This window comes from Aptenodytes patagonicus, chromosome 25, assembly GCF_965638725.1.
Source record: "Aptenodytes patagonicus chromosome 25, bAptPat1.pri.cur, whole genome shotgun sequence".
NCBI lineage: Eukaryota > Metazoa > Chordata > Aves > Sphenisciformes > Spheniscidae > Aptenodytes > Aptenodytes patagonicus.
The window spans coordinates 1,490,408-1,503,815 of NC_134973.1; the positions used below are offsets into that span (position 1 = coordinate 1,490,408).

Sequence of the window (13,408 nt, forward strand, 5' to 3'; positions counted from 1 at the left end):
GGAGAGCCAGGCAGAGGGATGCCACCGCATCTGGGCCAAACTCATCCCCACCACAGCCCGTTATTGCTGCTGGGTGACAGCAGGGACCCGCTCCCCGTGCCGGGGAGACCTCACGCTGTGCTGGGCTTCCCCGACGCAGCAGGGACCGAACGGAAGACGCGACCCAGAAATGTGGCTCCAGACCCGCCGCGGGGGATGCTCCCAGTTTGCTTCCCGGGGCAGGAGGCCGGATCCAGCCCTGGGGAGGCCGGGGCTCAGGGGTGACTGGGGAGAAAGGGGGTGTCCCCAAAACCTTACCCCCACCTGCCAGCCCTGGGCCCAGCCACAGGCGAAGCATCTCCTGCGGGGAGCGGGTCCCCGCCTCCCTGCAGCCCATCCCCACCCCACGATGAACCCGCAGCCGGGTGAATTGGGTCGAGTTTTTGAGGGGAAGAGAGCCAAAAAAAAAGGAAACCAGCCAGAGATGCTCACGTGGCGGGAGCCTCCCGCCTTGCAGACCTCTGCTCCTTGCTTGTTATTTTGCATCACTGTAAAAAAGCACCTCCCGGGGCAAGTTTCCGCTCCCCACGGTGGGGCTTACAGGTTTTCTCTGCATCCGCGCGGGAACTTTCCCGTCGTCCCGGCACGGCCCCGGCACGAGGCGCCAGCCAGGAGTTTGTGAAGCTGGAGGAAGAAGCGGGGCGGTGGGAGAGCAGGGGCTCCCCCAGAGCTGCTAAAACGTCCTCATGCAGGGTCGTCTTTTCGCAGGGATGGGCTGTTCGGTGCGCAGGGTGATACCCGTCCCGCCACTCCTGGTATCGCCAGCCTGCTACCGCCCCACGTGTGTCCCGCCGTGGTCCACGTCCCCCGTGGGAGACTCCTCCCCAGTCCTGCTGCAGCATCCCGCTCGCCCCCCAGCCCCCCCATGGCCGCGGGTGCTCCGTGACACCCCATAACCCCATCCACGTCCTGGGGCAACGGCCCGGCTGCTGCATCCCGCGTTGCTCAGCCCCAACCCACTGGGTATCAGCCAGCCCGGGGAGGATGCTCCAGCCCCCCAAGGGTGCTCCCAGCCCCCCCAGGGTGCTCCGGCCTCCCCCAAGGGGATGCTCCAGCCCCCCAAGGGTGCTCCCGGCCCCCCAGGGTGCTCCGGCCTCCCCCAGGGGGATGCTCCAGCCCCCCCAAGGGTGCTCCCGGCCCCCTAGGGTGCTCCGGCCTCCCCCAAGGGGATGCTCCAGCCCCCCCAAGGGTGCTCCCAGCCCCCCCAGGGTGCTCCAGCCTCCCCCAAGGGGATGCTCCAGCCCCCCCAAGGGTGCTCCCGGCCCCCTAGGGTGCTCCGGCCTCCCCCAAGGGGATGCTCCAGCCCCCCCAAGGGTGCTCCCAGCCCCCCCCAGGACTCGGGCCCCGGGTGTGTGGTCCCGCATGTGCTGTCCAGGCGTCGTCGCCGCGGGGCTGTGGCAGCCCGTGGGCCTCCCTTCACCGTCCCAGCCTCCAGGCATCGCTCAGGCATAGGATGACAAAGGGAAGCTCACAGGGGGCAGGGGGCCGCAGCCCCGCACTCCTCCCGCCGAGCGCTCCTGCAGACGGAGGAGAGACGTGAGCCAGGAGGGGAGGGAAGGGGGCCGGAGCCCGAGGGAGCTGGGGGATCCCCAGCCTGCGCCGCATCTGCAGGAGGTGAAAACCAGACCACGGATCTCCCCGGTGTGACCCGCCAGCCCTGGTGCTGCTTCCCCCCCCCCTCAGGGACAGTTTGGGACGTGGCGGGCGTGCAGGGTGCGAGCGGGGCCCCGCACACAGGCAGCGCTGGCTTTTGCAGGGGGGTTGTAGGTGAACGTGTGGGTTTGCGTGGGCAAACCCGAGGGGGTGAGGAGTGCGGCACCAAAAGGGCAGCGTGGGGGTGCACGGGCGTGTGTGCACATCCACGTGTGTGTGTGTGCGTGCACGCGCACGTCCGTGCCGGGGTGTGCACACATGCGTGCACGGCTGCGTGTGTGCACGCGTGTGGATGTGAATGCGTGTGCAAGCCTGCGCAGGTGTCTGTGTGCAGGCGTGAATGCGTGTGTGCGTGTCTGCAGGCCCACGCATCTCTGTGTGCACACCTGTGTGTGCACGTACACGCGTGTGGCTGTGCGCACACGTATGTGCACAGCGCAGAGCCGGGTGGCTCCATCCCGCGGCTGCCCACCCAGGCACCCTTCCCAGGACCCAACCCAGCACAGGGGGACCTCGGGGACCGCTGGGCACCCGCCACCCCTGTCCCCCCTCAGCCGGCAGCGCAGGGTGGTGGGTGCCCCTGCTGCAGCCCGTGCTCCCTCCTCCCCGTCTCTCACCAGGGAAGTGCCGGCCGGTGTCTGGGCGCAGCCGGGATGCTCACAGCGCCTGTGCTGCTCGAGGAGCAGGGGCAGACGGGCTCTGCTCCCCCAGACCTACCGCCGTCCCTGTCCCCAGCTGTCCTCCGCCGGCCCCAGGTCACTGCCTCACTCACCTGGCAGGGCAGAGCCAGGGGCTGCTGCCAGCGCATCCTCTCCTCTCCTTGTCCTTTCCTGTCCCCTTCCCTCCATCTTAGCCAGCGCCATGCAGAGCCCCTCACCCTGGCATCCCTCCTCCGTCGCCCTCCCCTCTCCCCAGCCCGACCACAGATGGGATCCTTCCCCTCTGCCCTTTTATACCGTCTTTGTTCATATGACAAGCACGTGAAAAACCAGAGCAGAGCTCGGAAAAAAGCTCCTTAAGACGCTTTAATTCAGTTTCCTGGATCCCATGACTGAGCTCGGCCTGTGAACAGGGTCTCATGACTGTGGCACGCAGGCCCCGGCCATCAAAAGCCTCATTTATGCCCCAAAAGAGACTTAAACCCCTCTTGGCCAGTCACCTGGTGAGCCTGATGTCCCCCATGCCCAACCTTGGCCGCAGCCCCGTCCACACCAGCATTGCGCCTCTGCCGAGGGCTCACTGCAGCGGGTGTCCCGTCCTTTCCCCTACGGGATCCCCGAGACGTCCAGTGCATCGACCCCTTTCACAGCCATCGCACGCAGGCACACGCAGACACACGCAGACACACGCAGGCACACGCAGGCACACGCAGGCACACGCAGACACCCCCCGGCCCAGCCACGTGCCTGTGACTCTGCAGCCACGGGAGCAGGAGCCGCCTGTGCCCTGGTTCTTCTGGCTGGGGACTTCAAAACGACCCAGGGGGACGCCTGCCCTGTCCCCTCTCTGCTGTGCCTGCGGGAGGGACTTTGGGGACACTCTGAGGCCTGACTCTGTCTTTCCCCTCCTCCACACCCTGCTGAGACCGCGTTTTCGGCAGAATCCCGCTCCAGGCACCAAACCCTGTCCAGGTCCAGCCCCAACCCAGCCCCTTTCCTTCCTAGTCCCCTCCTGGTGCTGCCAAACCATGGCACCAGCGGTGGGGACAGAAGCGCCGTCCCGGTGGCTCACCACCCAGTTTGGCCCCGCTGGTGGGGGATGCTGCACCCAGGACCCCCAGGACGGGTCCGGCTCATGCCTTTTGGGGACCCTGCAGCTCATGTACGGATTAGTGCTTCTCCCTCCCTCCTCGCTCCAGCTGCTCGTGCGCGGGTGAGGACAGAGCCTGAGCCCTCTCGGGCCAGGAGCAGTGAAGGATCCAGACCCAAAAAGCCCCGATCCCTAACGACGACGGACCGCAGCCAAGGCTCCCCATCACGGAGGCGGCAGCCAGCGATGTCGTGCTCACCGGGATCCCGTATACCCGAGCTGGGTCTAAATTTTGGGGATCAGGCTGAACTTTTCCGTCCTTTTGCCTTTTTTTTTTTTTTTTTTTTTAAACCGAGACGCAGTAAATACAAAACTCAAGCCACCCCGACATCCCCCGGAACCCAACCACCGGCTCTGAGACGTCCTGCGGCCACGCAGAGCCGCTCTAAAGCGTCCGCAGCTCAACAGGAAACGGGCAGCAGTAAGAGGATAAAAATACCCTTGGTGCAAACAAAACGTCTCTATGTCAGGATCAGGGCGCCGTGGGCTGCTCCAGCCCCGCTAATCAGGGCCGGGGCCGGAGGGGAGCCGGGCTGGGCGACCGTGGTGGCTTTGGCTTCCAGCACACGTGTGAGCTAAAGGCTCTAAAATCACCCGGCAGCTGCGTGCGGCGAGCTGGGGAAGGGAGGGGAGGGCTGGGGGGATGCTCAGGCAGAAGCTAGACATCCCGGCTCCCGGACCCCAAAACCCCCCCCTGGAAAAGGGGGGAGACCACCCAGAGTCCCAGCATCCAAATCCTCTTCTAGCTCCTGCAGAGCCCCAGCGCCGAGGAAGGGTCCCCCCTCCTCCACTGGAGCACCCTGCCTCGGTCCCGGGGGGAAGGCGAGGGATGTGTGGGGAGCAGGGCATCCCGCGCCCCCCGCCTCGGGCCCCCCATGGCTCCCAGCCCCAAACAATAAGTGCATTTGAGTGCTCGGAGCGTGGGGCTGCGGCGAGGCCCCACCACAAGGCCCCTGAGCCCCTCCGAGAGCCGCCTAAGGAGATTATCGCTCCTCACATGAGCCTGCCGGGCCCCACGGCCTTGCACCGGGGAGGAGGGGACACGAGGGTGACAGGGAGGGGGGGAACCGGTGCCTGGGAGCCCTGCGAGAGTCCCTGTGGGCACGGGAAGGGGCAGAGTGGTGCTTTGCTGTTTGGGTTGGGGCGAGAGATGCCCCGGGGGCAGGAAAACACACGGACACCTTGAACAGCTCTTCCCGGGGTGATTTCGGAGCAGGCGCTGACCCAAAAAGCGCAAACCCGAGCACTCTGCCTTTCTGTGAGGCAAACACCGCGTCTGCTGGCGGGAGGGCACAGTGGGATGCCCCACGCGCCTGCCTCCGTGGCCAGCGCACGCCAGGCATGGCAGAGGTCCCCGTGCAGCCAGGGGCACGGCTGGGCGCAGAGCAGGTCAAAACCAAGATTTGCTCCCCCTAGGGCCACCCTGCCCGCTCGGGACCACGCCGCGTCCCTCGCGACGCTGGCCTCGGTACACTGGCAGGCCGTGGGGACGTCCCCCTTCCCCGGCAGCACACCCGAGCCCCCCCACGCCACAGCTCCTAGGAGGCCGAGGCCATCCTCCACCTCTGCCCCCACGATCCCGTGGGATCCCCTAATGAAACAGGACAGGGGCTGGCGGGGGAACGGGCCCCCGTTGTCCCCACGGCCCGATTCGAAGAGACAGACCACTGCGGCCCGCTCCTGGGGGGCCAAGGGCTCCTTGCCCATCTGCTGGCACCTTGGGGCTGCCCGGTCCCCAGAGGAGGGTGACAAGCGTTGGGGATCCAGCCAAGTGCAATTCAGCAGGGGCATGGGCCAGCGGGGAAAGCCGAGGGGCTGGACCCCACAGGGGCTGGTCCCCCCGACTGGGTCACAGGGCGGCAGCCCCAGGCGTACCCAGGGAAAGGGTGCACACGGGTAAAACGTTAAACCTCTGCTCTTTATTCAAGGCCCGGTTTCCTCGTCCCGTTTCCCAAGCGCACCGTGAGCGAGCGGTACGGAGGAGGTTTTCCAGGGGTGACCTGAACACGGGGAGCGCTCTGAGAAGGCAGAAGCAGGGCCAGACCGGAGGGGGTGCGGGGCAGGGGGGCACCTCCTCCACACGTCCCCGAACTCCCCTTGGGGACACGGCTCCGCCCCGGCTGCGGGGCGAACACCAGGCACCCTGCTGCCACCAGCGCCGATCCCGGGAAAGCTCCATCGAGAGCAGGAACTGCCCGCTCCTCCATCCCGCCCCGCAGCGACGCCGGGGAGGGGGCCGGGCCCCCAGCCCCTCTCCAACTCGCCTTATTGCTATAGTCAGAGCAGCAGAGCGGCCAGGAGGAATTCAGGAGTTCGCTGTTTTAGGAGAGGGGACGAGGACATGTCCGAAGCCAAGGATACGCCATCATGAGGGTGGGCTCTCATCTTTCTGGGGAAGGGGAAAGGAGGGAGCTGCCGTCTCTTGCCAGCCCGGCCAGTGGTGCCAGCAGCGCCGGGGCTGACACCGGGCGAGAGGAGAGTTGTGCTCATGCCCAAGAGGAAATGCACCATCCGCTCCAGGGCCTCCGGCCCTCTCCCGAGCCTGGAGCTGAGGCTGTACAAACTCATTGCACCTCCAGCAGCAGGGACTGGGGAGGGACACTGGGAGAACTGGAGAAACAGGCAGAAACCCCCTGCCCGTCCCCCCGCCCCGCGGCTAGTTGCGTTGGCTGGCCAGCTCCTGGGAGATGAATTTCCGAAGGCGCTCGAGGTACTGGCTGTAAAGTTCAATGTCATTGTGCCCGGCCCCGTCCACCCACAGCGGCTCCACAGCCTTGGGGCAGCGTTCAAAGAGCGCCAGGCCGTGGGAGAAGTCGATGACTTCGTCCTCCGTGCCGTGGATGATGAGGACGGGAGAGGTGATTTTGGAGATCTTCTCGATGCTGCCAAGAAGGTGGGTGGGGAAGAGATGAGAGAGGGGGGTAAGTACAGGGATCAAGGCACTCCCATTCCTCCTGCCCCCCAAAACACATCCCCTCGGGGCCAGCGACCAGGAAATGCTCTTTGATCACAGCAGAGCACGGGGACACGGAGCTTCTGCCAAGGATGAGCTCCAGGACAAGATCTCCCCCGGCGTGACAGACGAGGACCAGACAGCGGTGACAACAGCCCCGAGGGACCTAGGCAGGGCTGACGGAAACCGCTGCAGGACAGCGTGAGCCCAGGCCCTCCCCGCGTCGGGATCGGCCGTGCCAGGCTTTGAGGCGTGGAAGCACGGCTGTTCTCAGCCCGGCCCCAAAGGCCGCGCGAGGCCATCGGGATGCAGAGCGTGGGCTGGTGGCTCCCAGTCACAGCTTCCGGCTCGGGGACCGTCCCTTGGGCCCTGCTGGCCTGGCTGCAAGGGAGAGGCGAAGCAAGAGCTCGTCCCATCTCAGTGCTGCCTTTCCGTGCCACTGCCCCTGCCCTCTGCAGAGGGGGGAAAAAAAGCCCAGGAAATTACCCTTAGGGGAGAGAGGGGTCCCGGGGACCCCCGGGGCTTGTGATACCTGACAAGGGGCTGGTGGGACAGCCCCAAAGCTGATGGGCAAAGACACTGGGACAGGATGGCCAGGAGGTGATGCCACCAGGGGACGTGGGGTACACACATGGCATGGCCCTCAGGAGGAGGCACGGTGACCCCAGGGAGGGTTACGATCCCCCGCAGGGGACCAAAAGCAAGGCAGGAGGATCGCGATGGGCATGTTTAAGCCTCTCGTGGGAAACAGGTCCACAGTTGTCACCATAACCCCTCTTTGTGGCCAGGGCTGGCGTCCAGGACAGAGCTGGTCCGGGCACTGCCCCTCCAGAGCTGACCCCTGTCCCCTGCCCCTTCTCCTCAGGCCACTCACTTGGGGAAGGCATCGAACCAGTAGGTCTTCTTGGTCTCGGGGAAGGCGACTCTCATGCCAGAGGTGAGTGGGGAGTGGAGCACGATGGCAGCGCACTCATAGCGGGAGGCCAGATCAACCGTGGGCACTGTGCCGATGCTTTGTCCATATAAAATAATGTTCTCCGGGCTGATTCCATACCTGGGAGAGGAGAGGGAGGGTCAGCGCCCAAGCACCAGGCAGCAGAGTCACATCGCCAGGAGATACAACTCAGGGGGTCACCCTGCTCTGGCCACGGCACCCTGCAAGGCTTCCTGGGGTGGGGCAGGGGGGAACGGGGCTCTGTCCCCCCTGCCTTCCTCCAGCTCCTCACAGCTGGGCCCAAAACAGCTGCCCCCAAAGCAGCTGCCCTGCACCCCCCGGCAGGACCAGGCAGCAGCCAGGGCTGAGCTGCTAGATGAGCTGTGGGGGGGCTGTCGAGGCTCACCCTTGCCAGGAGCAGGGTTACGGACGGGCTCACGGACCCCGGATCGCAGCCACACGGGGCAGCCCCCAGTTCCTGGGGCATGCTGCGAGCCAGGCCTGGCTGCAGGCAGGGCGGAGGAGGCAGAGCCCATCACGGGGCTGCACCTTGAGCCCGGCTGGGGAACCGGGGCTGAGCACAGCCAGGGGAGAGCCTGGGAACAGCAAGATGGGGAGCACAGCTTGTGCCAGCACCCCCAAGCAAGGTCATACCCCCACAGCATCCCTGCCCCTCCGGGTCCCCATGCCTGCTCCCCCTGCAGCTGCTTTCCGGCCACCCCTTCCCGTTACGAGCGGCCTGGATTCCCTCTCCGGGAGATTTCCTGTTTTCCAGACTGCTGGCCTGCAGGGTTTTCCTGGACATCCTCCCTTCCCCCTGCCCGACACCCCGCTCACCGCGTCCGCAGCGCCTGCCACGCGGCATCGATGTCGGAGTAGAGGTTCCTCTCCGAGGGCTTGCCCGTGCTCACGCCGTAGCCCGAGTAGTCATAGGAGAAGATGTTGCAGTTGATGCGGGTGCCCAGCCCGATGTAGAAGCTGCTCATCTGCCCCAGGTCCACGGCGTTGCCGTGTGAGAAGAGCACCGTGTACCTGCAGCATCAGGGAGAGACGGGCACAGCGGGTTAATCGGGGACTCTGCCGCGGTGCCGCCGCGCTGCCCAGCCCTGCCAGCGGCTCGGGGATGGATGTGCCTGGGCAGCGCAAGCCAGGACGTCTGCTGTGGAGGCCAAAAGCCAAACCCCAGGACGCGAAGGGCCAACACCCCTCGGGCCACCAAGGAAGGTCCTCGCGACACCCCCGCTCCAACCCCAGAGATACCCAGACCCTCCTCGCCGCCCAGGGCCAGGGGCTCGCTCCCAGCAGAAACGGGCAGCCCGAAGGCAGGATGATTCTGTTCAAGTTCTTGAGTCTATTTCTGGTAAAAAGCTCAGGATTTGGGGCCGTTTGCCCAATGGGGATTTCAAGTAAGAATTCTGACAGCAGATTTTTTTCTCCCCTGAGTCTGGCAAGACACCAGACGCTGGGAGAGACGGGAATTGTGGGAGTGACAAGGCACAAGAAATTTCCACCATAAGGGGAAAAACAATGTTAATCATAAAAATTAACACTAATAGCGCATTGATGGAACCTTGTCTCTCTTCTGCCAGAGGGAGGGAGCAGGACCCGCTCCCTGCTGAGCCCCCGGTTGGTCCAAGAGGTCTGTGGCCAGGTTGTCCCTCCATGTCCCAGCCTGGATGCCCCAGAAAGCCCCAGCAGGAAGGCGATAGCACGACGAGCTGCTGGGAGGACAGACGGCGAGCGAGACCTGATGCCCCGGTGGGTTTGGGAGGGCCGGATCTCCCCCCCCCCCCCCCCAGCCCCGGCCCTTCCCTCCAGCCCCGCAGCCTGCGCGTAAACGGCTGCTCCCGCAGGCCGGCTGGGAGCGGGGCCAGCGCCGAGCCTTGCTGCGGCAGGGCGCGGGCAGGCGGATGCGCAGGCAGCGCAATCCCACCGCTGGTTTCCTCTCTCTGGGGACCTGCGACGCACGCAGGGACGGAGCGGATGTCCCTCCTGGGCAGCCTGCAGAGGCCTCCTGTAACGCAGCTCTCCAACCCCCGCGAGAGCCATCCCCCCCTCGTCCCAAGCCCACCCGGTGGCTTCGAAGCCCTTGGCAAGCTGAGGGCAGATCCAGGCTGCATTCCCCCGCACAGAGGTCTCCGCGGACGCCGTTCCTTGGAGTGCGCGTTGCTCCCGGCAGGATACAGGTGCGTGGGGTCAGCCGGGGTGCCGCAGGCTTTGGGACCTGACTTCCCTCTGCACCTGAACCCCCACGCCGTGCCACCGGCTCAGGGAGCAGCTGCCGAGTCCCCTCCCATCCCCGCGCCATCCCCTCGTGCCTAGCCACTGGCAGCTGGGAGGGGGTCTCCGTCCCACACCCCGGGCTGCCCTTCTCCAGCTTCCCAGTTTATGGACCCACGGGAGCGACCAGTAGCGGGTTGCGCCTAAATCCCTCCTGGTTTCACTCCTCTCGCTCTTCTCCTTGAGGAATCAAATGCGCCAGTGAATCAGACTAAACGTGCAGACCTGGTTCACTGCAGGCGTCTCCTGGCCAGCACAGGCTCTTGCCCATCCCCGTGGTCACCGCAGGGCTGGGGACGGAGGGCGAGCAGCTGGCGCAGACCCCCCCGGCGCTCACCGAGAGCCTCGCACAAACGCTTGGTTCACAACTGGAGCGTTACATCACCGGCGTGACATCAGGGGGGATCTGCGGGACAGCCTAGGGAATCCCTACATCCCTATAGCCTCCAGCTTTGCCTCCGCTCCGTGTTTAACCCCATTCCCAGCTGCAGCCACAAGCCAGACCGGTCCTGGGAGCTGAGCTCACCCGCCCCGCAGGACGCCTCCAAACCCCCGTGGCGGGGCCAGCTCCTTCAGCAAGGCGCCGGGTCAGGCTGGGTCAAGGAGGTGGCATTCAGCTGAAGGAGAGGAGGGGGCAGGATGGCACCGTGCCCACCAGCACTGCACCAGCCCGACATTGAGCAGGCTGGGGTCAAACCGCCGGCAGCGGCGCCGGGCCGGCACGTCCACGGGCGACTCACCTGGCACCTGGCACGCAGCGGACGTACATGCAGCCGACGCGGTTCCCTCGGCTGCTTTTGGTGACGAACACCTCGATGTTGTCCAGCTCCCGCTGGGAGTACTGGAAATCCGCCCGGTCCTTCAAGTGCAGCTTCCACCGCCCCACGGCACCGCTGCGCAGGGAGCCGGTGCTGGTGCTGCCCACGGGCTCCGGCTCGGGGACCACGGCGTAGGTGGGCTCCGGGGGCAGGAAAGCCAGTTTGGCGGCGATGCGGCTGGGGCAGGGAGGGCAGCAGAAGAGGCAGCAGAGTTGGCTGATCGACAGCCCATTCATGACGGCGGCGAGGCGAAAGGCAGCTGTGCCCGGAGCGAGGGAGGATCCAAATCAGAGGGAGGCCAGGAACGACGACGGCCCGGAGAGGCTCCGTCCTCAGCTGGCCCTCGGCACGGCTGCCGCCGGCAGCCCACCACGGGCCGGGGCGCTGGTCGGGGCTGGGGTGGCCGCCATCCGTCCGTCTGCGGGCAGCAGCGGTGGCCTGCGGGCAGGTCAGGCAGCAGTGAGGGCTCTACAACGGGCACCCCCCAGACACGCGTGACCCACGGCCGGGGACAAACATGCACCTCCCCGGCACACACACGCGCCGACAAACACGTGCACAGCACCCCCCCGAGCCGAGGGGCACACCGTCCCCCCCTCTAACACACACACACACACAGAGCGCACACCCGCCGCTCACAGCCCCCACGCTCGCACTGAACCCACGCACCCCCCCAAAACCAAGCCTCCTTCAACACTTCCCAGCCCACGCACCCCCACACTACGTGCCGCAGCCCCCACGCACAAGCCCACGCTGAGGAGGCAAAGACGGCGGGTGCAGGATCGCACACATACACTCCACAACAGCCGCACAGTCGGTGGTACAAAGGCCACAGGCCCCCCAGGACCCCCCCCCCCGGACGCCGGCACAGGCCTGGCCGCACAGATGTGTGGCGGGAGTGCCGAGCTCCTGAAGAAAAAGGGGAGAGGGGGAGAAAGGAAGAAAAAAAAAAAAAGCAACTATTTTCTGCAAGTTTGGGCACAGCCTCACGCTGAGGAATGTCAAACCAGCCCACACCCCGAGGAATTTGCTCCATCTGCTTCCGAAGGGCTGGGAAAGGGGAGGAAAGGGTGGAGGGGGGAGGCCTCCCGCCCAGCCGGGAGGGGAAGACATGCCGCGCGGAAATATGCCGAATATTCAGAGTGAAGGGATGCCCAATGCCCCGGCCCCGCCGCAGGCCCTGCGCTTCGGGGGCCGGGGCTGAATTCGGGTCCCCCTCGGGCCGGTGGCCATCCACAGCGGTGCCCGGGCCGGCGTCGCACCCGGCACACGGCAACCCCGGCCCTCCCCGGGTTTGGCACCCTGCGTGCCGGCGGGACCACACGCACCCGCGGCGGACGAGGGTGTCCGGCGGCTGCACACCTGCACGGGCAGGTCGAGGCGTGGGTCCACGCAGGCAGGGGCAGGCAGCTGCCGGCGGCGCAGGCGCCGTGTGTCACGCTCGCACCGTGTGTCACGCTCACACCGTGTGTCACGCTCGCACTGGGCCAAACCCCGGCACCGGCCGGGGGCAGGCACCCCTGCGGGCAGGCAGCCCTGCCCGCCCCGCTGCCCTGGCCCCGCAGCCAGCACGGGGGGGCCGGATCCACACCACACCCCCACCCTGACCCTGCACCCACCCCACGCCTGGCGTGGGGGGCCGGATCCACGCTACGCACAGGCACTGAGCCCCCCAACACACACAAACACCCCACAGCCAAGAGTGGGGGGATCCACACTTGCACCCGCTCACTGACCTGTGTGGGACCCCCCCACTGACCCGTGGGTGCCCCCACACACACGCTGACCAGCGTGGGCCTCCCCCCTCCGCTGACAGGTGTGGGACCCCCCCCCACCCCACACACACCGACCGGTGTGGGCCTCTCACCCCCTCGCTGGCTGGGGGGGGGGGGGGGGGTGTCCCCCACACACACTGACCCATGTGGGCCTCCCTCCCCCGCTGGCTGGTGGGGGACACCCCCCCCCCCAAACACACTGACCCATGTGGGACCCCCCCCCTCGACTGCTGTGGGCCTCCCTCCCCCACTGACTGCTGGGGGACCCCCCACACACACACTGACCTGTGTGGGACACCCCCCCCCCAACTGACCACTGGGTGCCCCCCCGCTGACCAGCGTGGGCCTCCCCCCACCCCGCACACTGACCCGTGTGGAACCCCCCCCCCCCACTGACCACTGGGTGCCCCCCCGCTGACCAGCGTGGGCCTCGCCCCCCCCCCCCCCCCGACCCGTGTGGGCCCCCCCCCGACCGCTGTGGGCCCCCCAAACGCATACACTGACCGGTGCGCGCCGCCCCCCCAGCACCCACTCGTGCCCCCCCCCGGCCGAGGCAGACCCGTATCTGTCCGTGTGTCCGTCCCGTGTCCGTCCCCCCCCTCCCCGTACCTGGACATGCTCCGCCGCGGCCCGGGCCGAGCTCCCCCCCCCCCCCCCCGGGGCTACCGAAGGGACGGGCGGCCGCTGCGGGCCTCCGAGGCGGGGGCGGCGCTGCACAACGGCCCGCCTGGCCCCGCCCTCTCCTCTCCCGGAAGTGACGCCACCCTCCCCCCTCCCCTCCTCGTTGCCAGGGGAACGGCGCGGCCTTCCCGGGGGTTGCCCTTCCCCTTCATGGCTGCCGGCGTGCCCGCGCCGAGGGACGAGCCCACGCAGGGAGGCCACGCGTGGCCAGGCTTGTCCCCCTCCCCCCAAATCCAGGTGCTAAACCCAGGCCGGCTTCCCCCAAAATGGACACGGGGGGTTGGGCCCAGGCCTAGGACCCGGGTGGGACCTGCGGTCCCACCCGGGTCCTAGGCCTGGGCCCAACCCCCCCCCCCCCCAGGCGGTCACGAGCACCGTGGGGTCCCCCTCCAGCCCTGGAAGAAGCAGCTCCCCCACCAAAGGGGGAATCTGGGGGTCCTAGGGGTGCTGGATATGCCCCCCACCC

The 13,408-nt window shown here is 67.0% G+C and overlaps 1 protein-coding gene across 1 annotated transcript; it reads right to left on the reverse strand.

Moving 5' to 3' along the window:
• Window positions 1-5,400: 5,400 nt before the first annotated feature.
• ABHD17A (abhydrolase domain containing 17A, depalmitoylase) lies at window positions 5,401-12,936 on the reverse strand. Its single transcript, XM_076359486.1, has 5 exons — window positions 12,871-12,936; window positions 10,409-10,924; window positions 8,226-8,420; window positions 7,329-7,508; window positions 5,401-6,383 (listed from the first exon to the last, which is right to left on the reverse strand). Exons 2-5 carry the CDS (start codon window positions 10,720-10,722, stop codon window positions 6,158-6,160), a joined length of 915 nt encoding a protein of 304 aa, XP_076215601.1. The 5' UTR covers window positions 10,723-10,924; window positions 12,871-12,936; the 3' UTR covers window positions 5,401-6,157.
• Window positions 12,937-13,408: the final 472 nt, after the last annotated feature.

What these genes read in the sequence shown, in the direction of transcription:
- ABHD17A (XM_076359486.1), bottom strand. Translation starts at nt 10,722, where the DNA reads ATGAATGGGCTGTCGATCAGCCAACTCTGCTGCCTCTTCTGCTGCCCT. An exon ending in CGCTGCGTGCCAGGTGCCAG is followed by an intron (nt 8,421 to 10,408) that starts GTGAGTCGCCCG and finishes CTGATGCTGCAG; the next exon opens with GTACACGGTGCTCTTCTCAC. An exon ending in TGGTTCGATGCCTTCCCCAA is followed by an intron (nt 6,384 to 7,328) that starts GTGAGTGGCCTG and finishes CCTTCTTGGCAG; the next exon opens with CATCGAGAAGATCTCCAAAA.